We start from the raw sequence: 21,712 nt of genomic DNA, 5'->3' as shown, positions 1-21,712 counted from the left end.
GCTGGGGTTCATAGACCCAAACACAGTTCATGAAGTTACGGTTCGAGACTTCGCCAAGGACACAGAGGACAACATCGTAATGTTTTTAGAGAAGCAAGCAGACAAAGAGGAGCAGACAAAGAGGATATATTCTTTCCCTACAACTTCAAGTGAGTGTTATATATAACATACATTATGCTTGTGCACCTTCCACTTTATTCTCGTAATCATTGAGCTATGCTTGTGCAGTTTCCACTTTATTCTCCTAATCATTGATCTTCACCTTGGAGTCGTAAAAGTCATGGACTCGAAACGTAAAGAATATGCGGAATGGGCGGACATGGCTGCCATCCTCCAGAGGTAGTTTCAATCAATTTCGTATTGGCATCTTCATCTGCTCTAATTCGAAGATATCATCAACTAATCAATTACTCATTTACTCATTATTTTTTGCCAGGCAGGGCTTGGAAACGGTTCATCAATACTGTTCCGGGTAAATGGAAACCGGAGCTTACATTTGAAGATTACCCTGTAAGTAGTACTATATATATAGCTATGTCCGTGAAACTTTATATATGATATTTACTTTCAATACGATGCTTGATTATTAGTTTGATCGAACTATTTTTTCGTAAAGTGTATGAGGCAGGAACAAGGGAATAACTTATGTGGATACTACGTCTGCACCTTCATGCGTGACATGGCCTGTCCCAAGGGTGGGGATGCCCGTATACACCACACTCGTGTACGATAACAAAATTTCACAATTAATCTTAATTAGTACCATCTATTGTATTGAGTTCCATTCATATATTGATCTCCTTTATTAAATATAGATGACACGCCTGCGGGACACTCTCATAACGGAGGATCAAATAAAAGCAATTCAAGAGGAAATCGCGGGATTCTTTATTACCGAGGCCCTTACCCCAGGTGGAGAGCACTATCGGCAGATCGTGACGGGGAGGATATTCGTCGAGGAGATGTTGTATTGTAAATATGCATGCATTACGTGTACTGTTGACGATGTCGTGGTACTGTTGACGATGTCTATATATATTCATGACGATTTTTTGTGGTTTCTTGAATGATATATATGCATTGTTGAAACTTCTGCGCGGCAGAGAACGCTCGTTTCTCTCGCCGCGGGCAGAGAAACGCTGGTACAGCCTAAATCTGTGCCGCGGCAGAGAAATAGCAATTCTCTGCCGCGGCAGAGAAACCTAGGCCCGGTTCGTACCACGAACCGGGACCAAAGGCCTTCCACCGCGAGCTCCCTGGCCGCACCACGTGTCGAGGCCTTTAGGCCCTTTAGTCCCGCCTAATTGGTCCCGGTTCGGGAACCGGGACTAAAGGCCCAAATGGACCGGGCCTATTGCCCCTTTTTCTACTAGTGACCCTAGGTATGGCAGAAGAAAATTACTAAGATTTTTGGCACAGAGTACCAGGAGCTATTGATAGGCGAATTGATAACATGCTCATGACGCATAATGAACAATAATAAAACTTGCTAATGAGATATGACCAGCATTTCTGCATGGAAATGCAGTTGATGAGCACTTTCGAGTATTATTTTACTTCAAAAAACTGCAGGCCATACATGGGCAGTACATTTCAGCATCAGCATGTATAGCACATCAAGCATTCTTTATCGGCGTTTCAGCAGAACTCAAACAGGAAGTCAGATGGAATAAACATTGAAGTCTATAAGAACAGAATGTGTTGTTGAATCCTGAACACTTGGAAAAGCTGGATGTGCCTTTTCTCAGGAGGCAGATTCAGAATTACTTGATATCGATAGTAGCTGTATGTAAAGCAACTAGTTCTTTTCTCAACAAACACCAGCTTCCGTTATTCAAACCAGTGTGGAGATGCTATGGCCTATGGGTGTCACAAATGAAAGTTCAGAATTTATATCGAATTTATATCAACCCAGGCGAAGGGAAAGTTGCGGCAAAACCATACAAAGAACAATAAGAGAACATATTGATATATGATCAGCATTTCCGCGTGGAATTGCAGATGTTGAGCACATCCCAGTATTATTTCACTCCACAATATTGAAAGTTATACAAGGGCAATACATTTCAATGTCAGTGTGTACAGCGCATCAGTCATTCTTTATCAGCGCTTCCCTAGAATTCAAAAGGAGAAGCCTATTCAAATTTTATCTATTAAGAACAAATGTGTTGAATACTGAACTCTTGGTAAAGCTGGGTGCTTTTTTCTGAGGAGGCAGTGTCATTCACACAAGCAGACATCTAAGAACGCAAGCACGAGTCCAATCCCAATACTGGAGCACACCATGCCATCTGCATGAGACGGCATTTAGGCCCTGAAATACAAAATTGCTCCAGTGAATTTAATAGGAAATTAACTACCAAAATACAGATGGCTATCACAGCATCCATTGACAGAACAATACAACAATACATAATCCACACAACCTACCTCGTCATATATGAGTCATCGACAGTACTAATAACGATGCTCTCGCCTACTTCAATAAAAGGGGGAGCCTACAATTGGCAAAAACATGATGGAAGTGAGAAATACTTCAAAGTTGCAGGACTACATCAAATTTCATGGTTTCTGATATTTGCTATTGATAACTAGGATGTGTAGCCGGAAATTGTATTCTAAAATGCTATTTCATGGTAAAAACTAGATGTTGCAGTGATTAACTAAAGAGGGGAGTGAAGCAGGTTTGCAGTGGGTACAATTTTATCAATAAAAAGGCAAAAAAAAAAAGAGTGGGTCAAGAGAAATTAATATGAAGGGAATTTATCTCGAATTTTAAACATCATATGTAGAATGATACACTGCTGATTCAGTATGTCCAAATAATTTGTACAGAAACGATGTGATGAGTGCTAAGCAATTGTTCTACAACAACAAATACATGACAAAGAAGCACATGTTTCAAGTAAATAAGTTCTCAGCTAGGATAATCATGTCAGTGTTGACTAAGTTCAGGTTAGAGCTTGTCGTACTTCCATGTGGATACATTTGTTGATGTAAATTATGCAACATGAGAGATTACATAACAAACGTATGATTACTGATAAGATGCTCTTCGTACACCATTCCACAAAAAGTAAAGACACAAGACTGACATTGCAATAACAACTATTTCTACATGTACTTCGAACAACTTATTGAAGGGCTAGGTGAATAAACTCTGCGAAATGGTACCCATCAACTTACAAGCACTGTAAGACCATTATCCAGCACAACTCTTTTATATCTGCATTTAGTACAAATACAAGCTTAGTTACCGCATAACACTGGGCCTCACATATTTAATAATAGAAGATTCCTGAAGCTGATTGAAGTGGAATGTGCAATGCACTGTGCATAGATATAATTCTGTAGTATTGCAGGTCACAAGCATCAGAGAAGTTCTGCTTTTCGTGTAACGTGCAAGGAGAATGACAGACAATGGCCAATAAGACCCGGTCCCCAAAAATCCGCTGCCGCATTAGACAATGCCCTTTTACCAAAAAAGATCTTTGCATCGAATGTTAAGGTTTCCATACTCCAACTCTCTGATATGGGTTTATGAAAAAACCATTGCAATATTATTCATTAACATATATTTTTTAGGACATTTACTAGCAGGTTAGCAGAGATCTGAGGTAAAAAAATAACTCTTACAAATTCTGGGCCAGCGAAACTTTGAAATCAGTAAGTGGGATCCAGCACTGAATGTTTTGGACGACTCTAGTACACATGATCTAATGCTTATAGCTTTTGCAGATTCTTTGTTATGAAAGCTCATATTATGGTTACTCATCATGTCTACTAGAGTCATCCAAAAAATACTAGTTTTGGCAGCCTATTGCCATAAGATTGCTGCCTGTAAATACTAACTATGCAATAACTTTCCAATCTCTTTCTGTGCAAATAATTATTCATCTTGTTTGTTCACTCCAGACTAAAAGGCTCATATTATGGTTAGATCACTATGAACACTCACACCAAGCAACATATGCAACAACACCATCGAACATGTTATTACATCACTATAACTTCATTGCTGAACATCATAAGAGTGCTTATATTGAACTACAAAATATGAAAAGCCACTTTGACCTGACCTAATAATATTCAACCCATTAAAGGTAGGAGAATAATGAATGACCCAAAAGACCAAAACCATCAAGACATAATAAATAGATGCAGCAGAAATAAGAATTAATTTGATGATGAATAGTATGAGAACTCACTGTGGTTGAGCAGTTAGCCCTTTCGTATTAGGCTGTGCTTCAACAACGGTGCAAGTCACACGAGGAGGCACCGAGCCAGACAATGGTCGGCCATCAAAGTACTGTAGAGTCACCTTCATCTCATCTGTTACAAGTGAGAAAATGAGCATGATGCCATGATATGAACAAATACATTTTAAACCACAATTCTGAAAATGAGCAAGAAATATCAACGTTGAGCGAGTCATCTACACTGTCCATTCAGAAGTCGAGCCTCTTAGGCACTGCCATCTTTGTTGTGGCTACAATGAGGAAATGCACATGTATCGGATAAGGTTAAGCCTGCTAATACAATGCACCTATACAATAACTATCATTTCTAAGGTAAAAATGTAAGCGTCCCACAAATATTATAATCAGAATTGACGTTTTAGTCAGCTGTGATCATGTTGAAAGTAACTACAGTAGCAGCACTAACTTGCATGTATGAGAGCTAGAGGCACAAAACGGAACCAAGCATCTAACTATTCAAAAGGTAAAAGCAAAAGAACATTCTTAGAATCTAGGATTGATAACAAATTGGTGTGTCGTGTGGTTGCTGATCAATATTCTTTGGACCTTTCAGATATGCAGCGGCTTTGCCAAACAGGTCCTTCGAAACTTCAAGTTGCTCAAAGGTGCTGGGCCTGACAAAAAGGATTCCAGATGAAGTCATCACTAAATGGATATAAATGAATATGGACGGCATCACAGCACATCATGCTAATGAATGAATGAAATGAAACATACTCCATAAGAGCCACGTTGTCTCCTTCGTGATATAGATATGTAAAAGATTTCTCCTCAACAAAAACTCCTGAATGTGTTAAAAAGAGTGTAATGATTAGAGTTCGATTATGAACATGAACTTAAATTGTCGAATCTAAATGACCAAACCAAATTACTGTTTAGCATGGTTGTGTTTTATGAAACTGTCACTGGACTATATTGTTGGAAAGAAAATGCTTAGACGGTAGCTCAAGCAAGAGCCTGTTGAAAACCAGGTTATTTTGGCCACCTTGTAGGAAAACCTAATTTAATAAGGTGTCCAGTTACTTTACATTTTTCTTTAATTATTATTGGCATGTGTTTATGTGCAAACATAAAGTCAAATGTTGCCCAAACCCTGACAAACAAGTTTAAAAACCATTAATTTGTAGAAGCTTGTGGTTGCGATTAGTATACGAGGTGCTGGTTGTAAGACTCCCAACAGCAAATGCATCCAGTTTCTAGAATCCTTATCATTATTTGAGTTGATTGTAGATGGTCAACATATCAAGTCTGTTTGGTAGCTCATGAGTGTCTAACACAGCTCGAGTATCGAGAAATGTATGACTGAATGTCATAAGACACATTAGAAGAAATTACTGGTGAAGCTATGTAAACAGGAAAGAGCTGCCCAACAAAAATTGCACAAGAGCATGTTTTAGTTAGGACGGGGTATATCTGCAAAAGGGAAATCAAGCTACGACACAAAAGTCTAACTCCGTTCTAGAATGCCTTCTGTATACGAAGTGAAGAAATGTCCATACTCTCAAGAGCCTCATCAGTACGAAATCTTTCTACTGTTTTATTTCCAGTGTCAACATCCCTCAATTCCACCTGCAGCAACCAAGAGATGAATAAAAATCAAATTGGTAATGAAACAAGTAGAAAATTTAATTATGCCCCAAACTTAATATTTCATCTTTTGAGGGGACGTTTGCATTAAACTGCAGACATGTCATTGCAGTAACAGTGAGTCAACGAGATGCCATTGGGATTATTCATACTCATTTCTTGGTGTCTGGCCATTTATTTAACTGCCCTCTTTATTACTCATTCCCATTTTACCAATAAGCTATCTTCTCCATGTTGGCATCTTGTCTTGCTGATGCTAAAATAAACACTCTAATGACTCAAATGACACTAATCGTATCCAATACCCTAGATACAAGAAAAATCTGGCAAGCTTACATTACCATGTCACCATGATAGTTACTATGCAGCGTAAGTGCTGGAACAGATTAAAAGAATGAAACAAAATAATGACCTGTATTGTGGCTCCTCCTCTTCCTTGATGTGAATGATTATATTTTATCACCTAAGCAAAACACAATCAAGAGGATAAATTGATTGTTCTTAGCACACCAGAAACATAGACGAATATAAACGACAGTGTGTAAAACAGGAATAGGCATGGATGCAGGATACTAAAAACAGTTAAAATGTACCTGATAAATGCGGCCTTGATTTAAGGTTGACCCAGAAGATGGATAAGCAAATAATCCATGATACTTGGAAGTAAAAAAACAAAAACGATGTAATCAGTTAATCACACACCTCTTCTCTGTATTACATTTCCAAGCTTCACCTACAACACATGAAGACAGTCTCAAGTCAATGTAAGCACTGGTCTGTCCTTCTGCAAAGATATATTAATAACAGAACTAAAAAGGCATGAGCAAAAAATCAGACCGAGGATATAATCAACAGGCCACTAAAATGTACATCCAAAGTTGTTTTTGCAGTTAACTTCGTAAATCCGGAACGGGACTTCCATGATTACTGCGTACTAAATTAGCATCCATATCAAGAGGATCGATCTAACACTAAATTGCTCTGCTACACCTACAATAGAACAGGCTCCTAGCTCACACGCCCTGCACCAGCGGCACTGTGAGTGTAGGTTGCTTGGACACACAATGATGTAAGGACTTTCCTTTACAGCCTGCTTGAGGATTCCAAAACTAGAACGTCCAATTTGAGCATTATTACACGGAGAAAAAAGCTATAGAACCATTCCACACATTTATTCGATTGCTAAGACGCCTATCAACAGCCACTGAACAAAATAGCAACGCGCAACTCCGCTCACGAAGCGATTCTCCGGCAGATTCGTTCCGAATTGAACAAAGCAGCAGTAGTGACAAACTCAAAATAGTGATCTGCGATGCGATGGCTTAGCAGAACCCTAGCTAAACCCTGGGCGGGCACGGGCCAATCGAGCAGAAGAGACGGGGAGGGAGCAGCAGGGGGATTACGTCCGAGCCGAGCATCTTGGCGCCGCGGCGCTGCGTGGCGGCCCACGGCGTGGCGGCGAGGGAGCCGGCGGACGGGCCTCGCTGGGCCGCGGAGAGGGTGGCGACGGCATGGGCGTGGCGGTGGGTGGCGGGAGGTGGGGAGCGGAGGAGGAGGAAGAGGCGGCGGGAAGCTTCGAGAAGGTTCCGCCGGAGGATCTGCATCGCGGTGGGCGGAGCTGCGGCGGTGGGGGCTCGCCGTTTGCTCCTGGGCGGCGCGGGGAGGTTGGATTGGATCGCTGCACTGGCGCTAGCGTGGCCCGTGGGGACTGGATATGGGTCGGGCCTCATTTTTTTTCCGAACAGGGCCGGGCCTCATTAATGGGCTAAACCGCAAGAATGCTTGGCAAGGGGTCAGTGTCTTGATGGTCGATAGAACGTGGCTAGTTGCACATATCCAATTTCTCGCGAGATGACATGTCAAAAAAAAGACGTTGACATCATCTAATAAAACCCGCAAAAAAATGTAGTAAAAAAATCTGGTAAGTTCTCAAAAGAGAACAAAATCCAAATTCTCGAAAAGTAAATTCAATTCTTACACGAATTGATCTATTAACAAGGCATATGACAGCGAAAAAGATATGCCAACACATAGGCATTCTAAACATGCATGACCCATTCTACGACGGAGAAAAAAGATACAACAACGGATAAGGGCAACTACAGCACATCGCTTAAAACCAGGCGCCATGATAAGAATCATGGTCCAAAGTCGGTTACTCCCTTCGGCTCGACCCAAAAAACACCGCCTAACGCTACTCGCTTTTTCTGTCTCGCAACCTTTTGCATCTCAATAAGAGTCTGACGTTGGAGGGGTTAGCGCTTTGTTGCAGATTTTTCTTCTTCTTTCATTTTTTTCTATTACTTAAGTGCCTAGGTAAGCGATGATCTAGGCATTCTAGCATTGCAATCCTATGTTTTTTCATAGGTTTGGTACCATGCAAAGCAAAGAGTGTCTTCGTGTTTTGATTCAAAGATCTCCTACATAAATTTCAAGTGATTCAAATCCTTTAGAGCTTGTTTGGCTCCCATCATTTAGGGATGGAATAAAAAAAACTCATTTGTGATTCTCGCAGCCAACTTGTTTGGTTGCCACGAAGAACTCGCATTAAATTGAAAATTTCATGGATTTCATCCCATGCCTAACCGTAGTTTCTCTTGGTACCATGTCATTTACTATGTGGATTCGCAAAATAAATGATAGCACCAAGTGCATTTCATTTCTTTCTTTTTTCCTAGTGGAATGAAATTATGGGTGCCAAACCAAACTCTTATTATATTTTTGGTATGGCTATATTATTTGATTTGTAGGATTGAATCATGTAAGATTTCTTTCAGTAAGATATTTGCATACTACATTTCGTAGTAAGCATACCATCCACTCCAACATCTTTGACATAACTTTTTGTTTTTCATGTGGTCAGCAAACCTCGATGCATATAAAATCCCGTAGAATTTGGATGAATATGACACTGCAATCCTATTTTGCCTGAACCAAAGAACAAATGTTTATCTTTTCATATGTAATGAAAAAGAAAAATACTAAAAAAATATTTGGCTTTAAGGGAAAGAAACCCAAAGCGGTGTGATTTTACTAGAAGTGATTGTGTGTACAACACCAAGTTAAGAGTACGGAGACTCGAACCTGAGCGGGCCGGGATGCATCAGCCCATCCCAACCACCGGGCTGTGCCTCGGTTCACAGAAAAATACTAGAGTATATGGAAAGAACAGATGGGTCAGGGCCGCTGACCGGTGGCCCAACCAGTTCCAGTCGTCACACGTGACGCAAAGACCGACCAATTAACGAAGCCGGCAAACAGCAGACCTGCCACCACACAACCACTAACCACGCGCCACGTCACACCCCGCCCAAAATAAGCTCGGCAAATCCAATCTGCCAGTCTCCCTCTCCCTCCCCACCACGTGCGCCCAGAAATTCCCCAGGGAAAGCAAAATCCAGCCTACCAATCCAACCATGCGCTGCTCCGCCGCCGCCGCCGTGATCCTCCTCGTCGCCGCCGCCGTCGCCGGAGCCACCGCGGACGCCGGTCCAGGGCCCACCTGCCCGCGGAGGGTGGGCCCGCCCTTCCTCGACGCGCTCGGATCGCGATGTCCCCGGATCGACCCGTCGCCGCCTCTCGAGGTAGCCGCCCTCTCCCCTCCCTCGTCTAGCCGCGACGTAATCCAAACCGCGGCCCCATCTTCCGCCGGCCACGATATTCCCCGCGGCTTCTTCTCCCTCCTGTAGGATTTTTTTCGAATTTTTTTCGTGTCAATGCGACCAAAGTACTAGCGGTGTAGAATGATCTGAAAATTTGAATCGTCTATGAGTCGTCTAATTAGGGCTCGAAGCGGGGCGATGTGAAGTGCGGGGGATTTTGATACCGAGGGTGGGGGAATGCGTTGTGATTTATGATCGATATTGCCACCCGGGTGGTGTAGCAATAGGGTTGGTGGCTGGATAAAACCAGCCAATATTAACTCAACAAACTTAAACAGAACATGCTGGATGCTGAATCAAATTCGAGGTCTTAGGGTAGGATTACTATGTGAGTGTAATGTCTTGATGGTTTGAACAAACAGAAGCGTCATCAGGATCGAGGATATAATGCAGATATATACAGAAATGTTGTTATGAATAAGCATGTGTTTTAGAGCATCTCCACTCGTCTCCCCACAGAGCCCCCCACGGCCACTTTTTTTCATCCGGACGGCGAAAAACGGCCCAGTCAGGCCCCCGGTTCCTCGTTTTGATCCGGATTTGAGCCTATTTTCGTTCGGACTCCCCATGCCATCCCCGGCCCCCCGGGGAGCGCTCGGGGACTCCGGATGAAGCTAAACCAACCGCCCACGCCCACGTGTCTCCTCTTTCGTCCGGATTCCCCGAGCCGTCCTCTTTTTCCCCGAGAAACGCCGCTTGGGGAGCACACGACTGGAAATATACTGCCCCCCACGCCAAATCTTCCTCCAATCCGGACAAAAATTTCGCCGGATTTGGGCGTGGGGAGCGCCAACGAGTGGGGATGCTCTTAGAGTTGCCTTCATTTGATGATTTCCTAGGAATAATAAGTAAAACCCCGCACCATGAATTAGGCTGATATGCGTGTTGCAACTTGCGAAACTCGCAACCTTCTGGTTCCTTCTGTAGTGATTGACTATACGTTAATAACTTTAAATACGTTTTCTCCTACTGAAGGTGAGAGGGGATGCATTTGATAAAGAGCTGAGTTTTCGCCATGGTGGTGCTTCCTACTCCATTCTCTTCTATGCGGCATGGTGTCCTTTCTCCAGCAAATTTCGACCGACATTTGAAGCTCTCAGCACTATGTTCCCTCAGATACAACACTTGGCTGTTGAGGAATCTTCTGCGATGCCTAGGTATTTGTTGTTGGACTCTATTTTCCGCGCATGTCCTTGAGGCGGCGCATCCTGATTATTTTGTTAGTGAAATGTTATTTGACCAGTGGCTTACTGCTCATCCTACCTCTTTTGCTCACTATAGTTTGTTTTCAAGATATGGTGTCCGTGCCTTCCCAGCCATTCTTCTGGTGAATGAGACTTCAATGGTTCGTTACAGGGGTACAAAAGATCTGAAGTCTCTGGTTGATTTCTATAAGGAGACCACAGGTACAACCATTATTCTTGCTGTTTGGTTTTGAAAATCATTTCCTCTGTTTCCTGCAGACATAGTTTATTTAATGGTGGCAGCTTCTTTCAAATATATCCTATATGAAACTTGAGAAAAACAGGATAAAAAATATAGCGTTAGGTTCCTTTTATTGGAAGCTCACAATTTTTTTTTGCTTCTAACTGGTCCAATGCTCCTTTAAATTGGAGAATATATACAATTACCTGGTGGCGAATTTAGTTGCACCCTTGATTCCATGAATGGTATTCTTGACCCCATACATGAGAACTGACATCTTGCTATTATGATCCACTTGTTGAAACCCTTTAGTGTTGATGCCTGTGAATGTTGACGAGAAGCATATTAGATTATTCCTGGGGAAGTCTCGTAATAAACTTTGTCGATGATAAGGATTTGTTCCATTTCCCAATTGATTTTGAACATGGATATGCATATGCTGCACACTACACTACTACAGCTACTGATGATTAGATTGTTTTGTTTATTTTATTACTTCAACCGTTGAAGTCAAGTCTTTCTCTCTGCAGGCCTCGATCCAATTGCATATGTTGATGTTATTCAAGAAGAGAGCCCTGGAAGTTTGGGATCAGTCATGCCAGGAGGCCGTTCTCTGCATGAAATGGCAAAAGACGAGCCATTTGTGTTTCTCTCTGTGCTTTTTATCATCCTGAGAGTCGTGGCACACTTCGTCCCTACTATCATCTGCCATCTGAGAGCCTTCTTGATTGTGCGTGTTCGGAACTTGAACTTAGGAATCCATAGGGGAACAAGCCAACTTATGGAACGGGCATTGACTGCGCTTGATGTAAAGAGGCTTTGGAGCAAGCTTAGACTGAGCAGTAAGACAAGGGACCTTAGGAAAGGGGCGAGTAATGCTCGAGCCTGGGCATCGTCATTTGCTTCTGTCTCGCTGGGTGAACCGTCCTCCTCAAGGCAAGCCTAGCCTTTCTGGGATGCTCTTTGATAGTCTAGCTGCTGATATATGATTCAAAATCAGTTGATCTTGTTTCCCCATCCTGCTATGTATGCAAGTTCACGCATGTGGGGAACCTCACAGGAATGTAAATTTTCAGGCCTTGTCTTGTTGTATAGAGAAATACATTTTGTGTTGCTGACGCAATACCTGTTCTTCTGTCAATTAACTCAAGTAATTGTTTGATGTATGGTGAAGATCTGAGTATTTTCTTTCATGTCTTTCAGTTTGTTGGTACAATTTGGCTTCACTATGCTAGCCTTATGTGCAGTTGTGCACCAGCTTCAAGCTTTGGGCAGCCAACCCCTGCTCTTAATTGTAATGATTTGTTTTACACAACATGCTGTTTAAATGAAATAAAACAGTTCTGCATATGAACTGTTTTCACTTTCAAGTGAAATTTTCTTACTCTGAAGACCTGTTTCAATTTTTTCTCCCAACTACATTTTGACGCACAACTCTGCTCCTACATGATTATCCATCACTGTCTTGGGTCACACATCAACTTTTCAGAGTTATGTGTCTGCAGAAGTTTCTAAACACGCGTCCCATTCTCATCTTCCTTCCGTGTTTAACTGGTATGTGTCCCTATCCTTCTTTACTTCATGTTGATTTCATTTATCTGCTCCTTTGTTTATAATCTACCGTGTAGTAACTTTGACCTCTCCATTATGATACTCTCACTATGCAGTTTTCTCTGAATTAGACTTATATTTTTCTGGAAGCATGCTTCATAATTTGATTGAAAATGATGTTCCTTGAAAGCCTTTTAGTATTAGGTAGGATGTGGCATCCTAATCCTTGACAGCAACTGACAAGACCTGATTAATTAAAGTTTGTTACGTCGTACAAGTAAGATTACCGAGTAACATTGTGCTGTGCATGGGATTATTTTAGGATTGTGGAGGAGTTTACCAGTCGGGGCACCGACGCTATGTCCTATTCTACAATATTTTTTATCTCCTTACGTTATTACTTTTTAATTGTTGATTTCTTGGCAGAACTAATCTTTTCAGTCGGCTAGGATCTTTGCAAAAAACATGGCAACTGGAAAGGATTGAGTAAGGAGGAAGGAAGGATCAAGTCCCCATTGGTAGGCTCCAAAGAACATTTTCAGGTTTTCTTTTCAATATGTAATTTCTGCTTTGTCACCTAGCAGGAAGGCAAAACCCACATACACACAAGCACCTTAAATTGGCTGCCATCTCCATTGGTGCAAGACAAGTTGTTCCCCACTAGCCTTTTCAGTTGCTGTTCCCCTCCACAAACTAAAGAAAGTATCCTTCTAAACCATCACTTGCTTTGATTCTCGGGTAGCATCCATTCCATAGCATCATAGTTGCAAGCAGGTGAGCAGCTACATAACTCCCTGATCCAAACTTGTTCTTGCACTGAGTTGCCATGACCGGAGGGGATCCCATGGATGTAATCAGCCTGGATGACTGGGAGCTCCTGCCTGACCAGGAGAGCTCCTTCTTCATGGAGTACACTGTTGGTGGTAAGGACCAGATCTTGTTGGGGGCTGACTTGGTCATGATCAACATGGACCACTTCACCCCTGCATCTCACTCTTCTCCCTATAATTGCATCTTAGACGAAGAAGCCAAGAAACCACATCAGCCACCATTGTTCCAAGATGCCTCTGATCCCGTCGTCGAATTCAAGGACATCGGTGTCGTGCACACCCAGTTGAGCCAAGAGGAGTCCGCGTCAAAGGTGTCTGAGGTGCTGATCTCTGACGCGGATGACGAGGAGCTGATCAAGTGGCGTGCTGTTGTCGAGGAAGTTTGTGAGAAGGACGAGGTGATGGTGGAAGCAGCACCTGATCTACGCGACGAGGAGGAAGAAGGTGTCAAGGGAGACAGGGCAGGGCTGGAATGCGTAGGTTTCAGTGTCGGGAAACTGCGGGTGAACGGTGCTGGGGCACTCTGCTCGTTTGGGGTTGCGGCTGCCACCTTCTGCATCTTCCTGCTTGGCGGCAAGCCACAGAACCAGAAGAAGGTGCAGAGCCAGAAGATGCAGTTCCAGATGTATGCGGACGATGAGGTTGGTGGCTCTTTCCTTCTATTCTTGAACTAATTCAGCACTTTAATCTTCGCACTGTTCCTCAATTAGCTTTACTTGTTGCAGTGGATGAGTTCAGCAACTTTGGATCATTCTTTCCGACCAATAAAAAAGGCTTTTCTTATATTTTTTTAAAAAGTTTGGAATCTTGCAATAGATTAGGCTGATGCACTGAATCTTTTGGGGATAATGGCCCACTGTTCCTAACTGCTTTGCCTTGTCTGGTGTGCAGAGGATTCACCAGGCTGTGGAGCGGGCCTCGATGTTGAACCAGGCTATGTCGTCTGTCATGGGAGGCGCATCCACTAGGGCAAGCATATCATTCGGTGGCTACTATGATGGTTTTTGATGTGCTAGAAACTTCTAGAATCCTTGTGTATTCATGACCATAGTATTAGATGCAGAGTATTTGTATTGATATATTCTTTATATTGGCCAGGGCCCAGTAGCCTGGATGTACGCTAGCTAATACTAGCATCTTGCCTCCTCTCACCTGTACAGTCATTGCTGGGTGTGAATATTTTGGGTTGATCAATACGTCCCATTTGACTTGTTTCTTTTTACTGCGATTACAAAGAAGATGATGCGCACACTCGCGCACACGCATGTCGCTCGAGCACACGCTAGCGCGTCTCCTAATCACGCGCTGGAATCGACAGCGTAGTAAGAAACTTGGAGGCTGTTTCATGATACTGCCACTTGGCCGTGTGTTAACTGAATCTGGCCGGCACGTGAGACTGTTGATTCGTCGGTTAGTGCTATCGCTACGACACATCACAATACCCCAAAATCGACAGTCATTGTGATATTCATTTTCCCTCACCGTTCACATAATCAAAATCATTCCGAGAAATCGGTCTGAATCAGCTTCCCCACGGCCACGGTACGCAGTCGCCTGAAGATCCCGTCGCTTCACTAAGCTGAGCGGTGTCCCTACAGTTTCAGTGAATGACCTGGACGGCACGTCGTCCAGCAGCGTGCGACTGGCGATTGTTCTCGCTCTTTTTTTTGTAACCAAAATATAGTGTAAAGGAATGCATCGAAATTAGTCCTGCCAGTTCCTCAGAAGAAAGCTAGTGGAAACATAAAAATCTTGGGTCTACATCATGTCAAGCAGATGAGGCCGTGTCCGAGCACCGCTCTACGATAGCAATGGCCAGGGTGGAACACATCGATTTTAACGGTAACAGTAGGTACTCACGTCATCACGTGATATCTACCACCCAATCACTGCTTTGAAATTGTTGAGACTTTTGACATTTTTCTAATAAAAATTTAATAATTGAAACAAAAGTGAATTATGAAACTATACTGATACATGGGTAACATTATGAAACTGTCTGAAAAATGTAAAACTGATGACATCATTGAGGTATGTTCTAACAAAAATAGTCTTTCGTAAAAAATAGAAAATTCACAGGTATAGCATGTATATCAAAGATTTCATCAGATAAAAAATTATCCAGATTAATACATACGTAATTAATTAACCAGTTTTGACTGGATTATATCACCCCATTTTTCCTTCCTCCTATAAAGACAAAACATGCAGGACAAAGACGATAACTACGTAATTGAACTGAACTGAACTGAACTAAGAAGTACAAACTAAGAAGCACAGAGAACTGAACTAAAAACTATAGAGCTAAACCATGGAGTCTACGGGCTACGACTACCACTACTGAACTTCCTTCCGATACTGGCCAAGTTGGAAGAAAACCTACAAGGATGAACTAGATATGATTGTCGCTTGCTGCTCAAGAGGTGGTGGCTTGGCGGTGAAGATCGGCGTCAGATCGAGCTTCTGGTTGAGGCGCACGTCCTCCTGGTGATTCTGGTTGGGACGTGCCACGCGGAGGCGGCTGGACAGAGTTGGAAGAGAGTGGCGCTGCTGCTGTAGCCTCCACCGCCGCGGGGCATGGGGAGTTGAAAGTGGTGACTTGTTGGTTGCCGATCTGCAGTTGAGTTGAGCTAGGTTAGAATCCGGGGCTCGTGGACTGCCGCTAGTTCCATAACTTTTTTTAGCGCGCTATAGCGAGCTTAGAGCGGCTAATAGCGAGATTGACGTCATAGCGAGCAAATTATGCATAGCATACCGTTCACCTTCTAAATACGCTCACTGGGATGCTCTAATGTCGGACCTGATGTGAGGATGAGGCCATAGAGATAGCCATGGCCCAGAGCCATCTAGATGAGCTAGCCCAGTGGCACGGCCTCGCCGTCCAGGAGTCTGCGTTGGCTCAGGGTAGGCCAATGACACCTCCGGTCACCCCTATGCGCAGCCAGGCGTTCGCGCCACCACCTGCTCCAGCTCCTACACCGCCACCACCACCTCCTCCCACACCAACACTGTTGATGCCGCCACCTCCTCCCGCACCAACGTCGCCGCTGCCACAACCGGCTTTGTAACTGGCTCTGGCCGTGGGCACCTGGTCTTTGTCAACAGCGATGACAACGAGTAGGCGTTCATGACATGAACCAATATCTAGGGTTTTAATTTTAAGTATTTTCTGGTACTATGTAAATTATTTTCTATTGATTAAAACTATTATTGAAAAAATGTGTCGGACCGCTGGTGCAGAACCCGACTCAAACGGATGCGTACTCAAAATATTGGATACTTTTGTGTCCACAACAACTAACGGTTGATTTCCGTGTCTGAAATACGTTAGACCGTTGGAGATGCCCTCGTATCCGGGCGAACGCAATACCCGTTGCAATGGGCTCTACCCACACATGCATATATTTGCTCACTCTCTTGTCTACTTAAGAGCATCCATAATGCACAACGAGACGTCGAGATCAATGAAAGCGAGAGAAGTGATACGTAACATCAAAGAGTCGCGTGCATCACCTCGGCCGTGCATATGCGCGCGCACTGGCGCTGCCGTGCACACTAATAGCCTTTGCTGCTAGATGTGTTTGGGAAATTATATTCAGACCAAAGATACTATATAGCTAGAATTAGGAACACGTAGAGCCAGTGGCGGATCTAGTATTTTACGCTAGGTGGGGCAAGGCCACTAAACAAATTTTCCTATGTAACACAAATTCAGCATGTTTTTTCCAATTGTATTGAGTCAACATGCTTGGAAATTCAATTCGGCTCCCGGGTGCATATGCTCCCTTTATCAAAAAATTATATTTCGAAATGTCGAAAAATTTTGACAAAAAATTCTACATATACATCTCCACAATATACGTACATTTGTCAAGTTTCGCGAGGAACCAATATGTTTTGTGGTCTGTGTAAAAAAGAGAAAATTTATCTCCTGAAAAGCCTTATTTTCAACATTGAATTTTGTCTTTTTACACACGTCACACGACAAGTCGGATTTTTATGAAACGACTTTGTGAGCGTGTAGCACATGAAGATGTACGTTCGAATTTTTCGTTTCAATTTTTTAAAATTTCAAAATGTATGTAACATGCATTTCAAAATAAAGGGAGCATATGCTCCCATGTGCCAACATGCTTTCATAGTTCTGCAATGCCACTACTCTTCATGTTTCTATAGTTCTGCTATGCAAAAAAACTCAATTCTCCAGTTATGTTGAATAAATTTGCATATTATATTGGACATAAATGAATAGCACCTCTGCAATGGAAAAGGGTGTTGTATTTCGTAAGAGAGAAAGAGCCCGGATCTAGCACCTGGAGAGATGAAGTGGAGAGGAAAAGAAACTGCTACGTGATTGCCTCACCACCTAATAGCAGTTACATTCGTGCACTGTTACCAACTTAATGCCCGGTAAGGCGTTGTCTGCCCGGTGCCATCTGAAGCTTCACCGGCGCCTAGCAAGGAGACGATGTAGATTATGAATCGCCTAGAAGGGAGACGTGTGCGTGTTGGGATTTGCGATTGGAAGTACAGGGATGTCGCTAATTGTTTGCGTTCGAGAAAGCCAGGCGTAAATCCTTACGTTAATATCTTGTTCTCCTTTCTTGCTCAAAAATATTTATATGCAATGGGCCTAATTCTTAGGGTGGGGAACGCCCCACCCTTACACCCTGCTGGATACGCCCCTGCGTAGAGCTAGCCCTTGCCATTGACATGCCCATTTTTATAACCTGATCTGACACCTCATCGATCCATGCATGATACTCTGCAAATTGGCAAGTCGACAACCGTCGACGCTTATTTTAGAGGTTGATGGCGCCAGACGCCCTTGATTTTCATTCCATAAGCCAAGAAAACAAACTAGGGCCGGGTGAAAAAAATTGCGCCTGGTCCCCAGGGTCGAAGGCACGACTGTCGATCGATGAAGATTATCATCCTAGCGCCCGACTACTAAGCATTGCGTTGTGGAAGCTCTAATGCCATCTCCCATCACCTAACCACCCCTTTAGTGATAGGCCACTATATTTTTTGAACATATGAGGGTCCCAAAAAGGACCCATAGCTTCCATTATGATAAAAGCAACATGAACAGTAACTTGCAAAGGACTTGATGTGTAGTAGCCAGCCCATAATATTTAAAGCACAAAAAACTCACTGCAACTCAACAAACAAAGAGTACACGAATGCCTTCCAGAATGATATGCAGGGAGCATAGGCGTCAACAGTGGCAGAGCTAGAACAATATGGGCAGAGGTGCCAAGCTTAAAATATTTCCCATTGTGCTTCTCATTTAGCCTAAAATAGACCGGTATTTCAAGTTTTGATCATAACTATTTGTTAGTTTAGCTTGTTTGCACCTAATATATACCTAATTTTGCAAGGACAGAACGCCGTACAGTTATGTGGTTAGGTTCTGGGCCTGAAGATGTCCTTCAGGTGCTAGACCATGATCGTCTTGTAACCCTTCCTGCTTAATAAAGTTCCTTTTTTTCTCACAAAAAAAAAGATTAGCCCAAATACTACCAGGTAAAAAGGTTTTTTGTATTTTTGAAGGGGGTGCCATGGCACCCCCTCCCCCCATGGTGCCCCCACTAGATATGACCCTGGGGGTCAAGATGGTGGCGACAAAGCCTTTCATCAAAACATTCAGTACCGCAAGCATCTAGGTGTATGCATCCTTACATTGACCAGGCTGAGCAAAAATAAAAAGGAGGAAGGGTGTGACATCCTGGCCTAGGGCTAAACATTATTGACATGGTACTCATATTAACAAGTTGTAACTTCTTTTCCGAAATCTCATCTCCAAAGAAGTTCGAGGTTAAACGTGTTTGGCCCGAAGCGATTTGAGGATGGACTAGTTTAGATATCCTAGTGAGCTGCCAGGGCTAACAGCCCGACCGGGGGTGGTTGGGGTGTTACACAGGGCAGAGCCCACTCCCAATTATACAGAGTAATCTGCATCAGCATACTAAACTTCTTGCATAAGCTCATCGGCATAACACCACCCATATCCAACTTCTTCACATCTAATCTGGTAAAAAATATAAGGCATCACGAAGTAGGTATGGTACTTATAGCAGCCAGAGCGACAATTGAGACCGAAGGCTGGCAGTAGAGCTCACAGTACTTGGAACGAGGAAACATGATTTTAGGCTGATGAAGAACCTGATCTTCTTTTGAATCTTAAACGCAACACAACAGACATCGATGCTCATGATCTGTTTTAGCAAGATCGGCGCTCTGAACGGATCGGTTCTCTTTCATAACAGAGCATCCCATGTTTCGTCATGTCTCAAGCAAACGCGTCGGTGGCGACAAACCAAGCCACCCCCGTGATCCCTTCGATGCGCATCCAGCACGGGAAGCGGCAGCCACGCCGACCATGGCTAGTCACCCAGTGACGGAGCCAGAACAATAATCTTGTGTAGTCAGTTCAAAACTCTATAGTCAAACATGTGTATTTATATGAATTTTTAATTTTTTTTGCATAATTTCTGCCTATGTACCTAAAAAATTGTGAGAAAGGGAACTAGAACAAAAGCTAGTATCTACACTACTCCAGACCTCCCTCCCTCTCACCGCTAGCCACCGTGGTCGGCTGGCCGCCAGCGATGAGAGAGAGGAAGGTCGGAAACTGGAAAGGAGGGAGGGGGTCAAGGAGGAGGGTCCACCAAGGGTAAGTCACCACATGGACAAGTCTTTTTTTTTCGAGAGTATGCCAATGGCAATACCATACCTTTATAGAATGCAGAATTATAAGTACAAGAACAAGCACATCTCGCTGCGAACAACAAGTGTAGCTAACTCCACACCACCACCGACACACAACTCCGAAGAAAACAAAAACCCTGACCTAAGCTACGCATCATTGCCACGTCGCGACCAGCGCCAGTCACCTTCGAAGAACAGCGACGCCACAAACTCCCCTTGCCAGTGCACCCTCCACCCTTGATGCTGTAAAGGAGATGGAAAGTGAAAGGCGGAACTCGAAAAAGTTGAGAAAGGCACTGTCTTAGACTCGCCGCTAACAACTTACGTTGGGCCTCCAATGATTAACTCGGGCAATGGCGGAGAGCAACCGTATGGCCGTATGGGCAAGTCAAGCGGTACGACTGGTTTCTGACAGGCCACTATATAGTCCGGCGTCTTTGTTTCACTTTTGTCAGCAAGTTCTCAAAATCATCTCCATGTCTGACTGCCGGAAGGAGTGTGCATCTCGGACGCTCTAACGCCGTCGGCCGCCGCGGCCCGCGGGATCGATCAAACGAGCAACGGCATGAATCCCATTTCCCTCCTCCTCATCCCTGGCGCACGTCCCTCCCTCCCGCTCCCGCTCCCGCTCCGCACCTCCGCCTCGGCGCCCAACAGCGCCAGAGCAGCAGGCGCCGCCCGCCTCGCGCCCGCGCGGAGGCAGCGCGCTCGGCTGTCGTCGCCGGTCTCGGCCGTGGCGGCGGAGACACCGTCCGGCGGTGGGGAGGATGAGTCGGAGGGGCAGTTCGACTGGCTGGACCAGTGGTACCCGTTCGCCCCAGTGTGCGACCTCGACCCCGGCGCGCCGCACGGCAAGACGGTGCTGGGCCTCCGCGTGGTCGCCTGGTACGACCGCGCCGTCGACGACTGGCGCGTGTTCGACGACGCTTGCCCGCACCGCCTGGCGCCGCTCTCTGAGGGCCGCATCGACGGCAAGGGCCGCCTCCAGTGCGTGTACCACGGCTGGTGCTTCGACGGCCGCGGCTCCTGCCAGTTCATCCGGCAGGCCCCCGCCCTCGGCCCACCCGTACGTAACTGATGCGCATCTCCTTCCTCCGACTCCGATCACGAAACCTACCAGAGTCCAAATCTTTCTCTCCGTTGATGATTCTTGGCAGGTGCACAAGAACAGTAAGGCGTGCGTGGCGTCGTACCCGAGCGTGGTGCAGAACAGCGTGCTGTGGTTCTACCCGAGAGCCGAAGCCGAGCACCAGGACGTGCTGCGGAGGAAGCGCCCGCCCTTCTTCCCGCAGATCGACGACCCCTCCTACGACACCCACATCAGGGACATACCCTACGGGTAAAACAAACACCCAAACAATTCACTTCCATTCTGATCGAGCATGCCTCGATCGATGCCGGCCTCCTCCGTCGTTGTTCCATGGCGCGATGAAGGTGATGGTGCCGCGTCGCCATGCATGTCTTGCAGGTACGATGTGCTGGTGGAGAACCTCCTGGACCCTGCTCACCTCGCCTACGCGCACAAGGGGTTGATGAGGGAGCCACCTGCCAACGCCCCTGACGTGTTGGTGACGGGCAAGCTTCGCAGCAAGGAAGATCCAGGAAGATATGTGATATGTCCCCCTGCGCGCCCTGCCATGATCGGACATGGAGGATAAGCTTCCACTTCAGTTTACACTGTCCCTTA

General features: G+C 44.6%; 4 protein-coding genes and 1 long non-coding RNA gene across 8 annotated transcripts; 4 read left to right on the top strand and 1 right to left on the bottom strand.

Annotated features, from left to right (window-relative positions):
• Positions 1-231: 231 nt before the first annotated feature.
• On the top strand, positions 232-724 carry LOC139830833 (uncharacterized). The gene is made up of 3 exons (XR_011744322.1): positions 232-339; positions 441-510; positions 617-724. It is a non-coding gene; the product is annotated as an uncharacterized lncRNA (long non-coding RNA).
• A 1,217-nt stretch (positions 725-1,941) lies between these two features.
• On the bottom strand, positions 1,942-7,547 carry LOC127292287 (uncharacterized). 2 transcript variants are annotated; one of them, XM_051321649.1, is made up of 11 exons: positions 7,250-7,547; positions 6,549-6,579; positions 6,440-6,453; positions 6,259-6,309; positions 5,759-5,828; positions 4,977-5,043; positions 4,806-4,873; positions 4,209-4,332; positions 3,187-3,226; positions 2,431-2,498; positions 1,942-2,314 (listed from the first exon to the last, which is right to left on the bottom strand). In XM_051321649.1, exons 1-11 carry the CDS (start codon positions 7,448-7,450, stop codon positions 2,308-2,310), a joined length of 741 nt encoding a protein of 246 aa, XP_051177609.1. In that variant the 5' UTR covers positions 7,451-7,547; the 3' UTR covers positions 1,942-2,307. The 2 variants fall into 2 exon arrangements, with proteins under 2 accessions (XP_051177609.1, XP_051177610.1); XM_051321650.1 differs by lacking the exon at positions 1,942-2,314 and having other exon boundaries at positions 2,427-2,498.
• Positions 7,548-9,171: 1,624 nt separating this feature from the next.
• Positions 9,172-12,126, top strand: LOC127292285 (5'-adenylylsulfate reductase-like 5). 2 transcript variants are annotated; one of them, XM_051321645.2, is made up of 4 exons: positions 9,172-9,430; positions 10,484-10,665; positions 10,802-10,914; positions 11,464-12,126. In XM_051321645.2, exons 1-4 carry the CDS (start codon positions 9,263-9,265, stop codon positions 11,877-11,879), a joined length of 879 nt encoding a protein of 292 aa, XP_051177605.1. In that variant the 5' UTR covers positions 9,172-9,262; the 3' UTR covers positions 11,880-12,126. The 2 variants fall into 2 exon arrangements, with proteins under 2 accessions (XP_051177605.1, XP_051177604.1); XM_051321644.2 differs by having other exon boundaries at positions 9,174-9,430; positions 10,790-10,914.
• Positions 12,127-12,638: 512 nt separating this feature from the next.
• Positions 12,639-14,510, top strand: LOC127292286 (uncharacterized). 2 transcript variants are annotated; one of them, XM_051321648.2, is made up of 3 exons: positions 12,648-13,407; positions 13,504-13,955; positions 14,206-14,510. In XM_051321648.2, the coding sequence occupies exons 1-3, from the start codon at positions 13,311-13,313 to the stop codon at positions 14,320-14,322; spliced, it is 666 nt and encodes a 221-aa protein (XP_051177608.1). In that variant the 5' UTR covers positions 12,648-13,310; the 3' UTR covers positions 14,323-14,510. The 2 variants fall into 2 exon arrangements, with proteins under 2 accessions (XP_051177606.1, XP_051177608.1); XM_051321646.2 differs by having other exon boundaries at positions 12,639-13,955.
• Positions 14,511-20,510: 6,000 nt separating this feature from the next.
• Positions 20,511-21,698, top strand: LOC127292282 (protochlorophyllide-dependent translocon component 52, chloroplastic). Its single transcript, XM_051321643.2, has 3 exons — positions 20,511-21,091; positions 21,183-21,364; positions 21,494-21,698. The coding sequence occupies exons 1-3, from the start codon at positions 20,591-20,593 to the stop codon at positions 21,681-21,683; spliced, it is 873 nt and encodes a 290-aa protein (XP_051177603.1). The 5' UTR covers positions 20,511-20,590; the 3' UTR covers positions 21,684-21,698.
• Positions 21,699-21,712: the final 14 nt, after the last annotated feature.

Source organism: Lolium perenne, chromosome 4 (genome assembly GCF_019359855.2).
Source record: "Lolium perenne isolate Kyuss_39 chromosome 4, Kyuss_2.0, whole genome shotgun sequence".
NCBI classification, from domain to species: Eukaryota; Viridiplantae; Streptophyta; class Magnoliopsida; order Poales; family Poaceae; genus Lolium; species Lolium perenne.
This window is presented reverse-complemented; position numbering and strand designations above follow the sequence as displayed.

Coding starts and splice junctions, on each gene's coding strand:
- LOC127292287 (XM_051321649.1), bottom strand. CDS start 7,450: ATGCAGATCCTCCGGCGGAACCTTCTCGAAGCTTCCCGCCGCCTCTTC. Junction 4,333..4,805: donor AGCCGCTGCATATCTGAAAG/GTCCAAAGAATA, acceptor CACTTGTAACAG/ATGAGATGAAGGTGACTCTA. Junction 2,499..3,186: donor ATAATGGTCTTACAGTGCTT/GTAAGTTGATGG, acceptor TGCCAATTGTAG/GCTCCCCCTTTTATTGAAGT.
- LOC127292282 (XM_051321643.2), top strand. CDS start 20,591: ATGAATCCCATTTCCCTCCTCCTCATCCCTGGCGCACGTCCCTCCCTC. Junction 21,092..21,182: donor CCCCCGCCCTCGGCCCACCC/GTACGTAACTGA, acceptor GATTCTTGGCAG/GTGCACAAGAACAGTAAGGC. Junction 21,365..21,493: donor ATCAGGGACATACCCTACGG/GTAAAACAAACA, acceptor CATGTCTTGCAG/GTACGATGTGCTGGTGGAGA.
- LOC127292286 (XM_051321646.2), top strand. CDS start 13,311: ATGACCGGAGGGGATCCCATGGATGTAATCAGCCTGGATGACTGGGAG. Junction 13,956..14,205: donor AGATGTATGCGGACGATGAG/GTTGGTGGCTCT, acceptor TCTGGTGTGCAG/AGGATTCACCAGGCTGTGGA.
- LOC127292285 (XM_051321644.2), top strand. CDS start 9,263: ATGCGCTGCTCCGCCGCCGCCGCCGTGATCCTCCTCGTCGCCGCCGCC. Junction 10,666..10,789: donor GAATCTTCTGCGATGCCTAG/GTATTTGTTGTT, acceptor TGCTCACTATAG/TTTGTTTTCAAGATATGGTG. Junction 10,915..11,463: donor TTTCTATAAGGAGACCACAG/GTACAACCATTA, acceptor TTCTCTCTGCAG/GCCTCGATCCAATTGCATAT.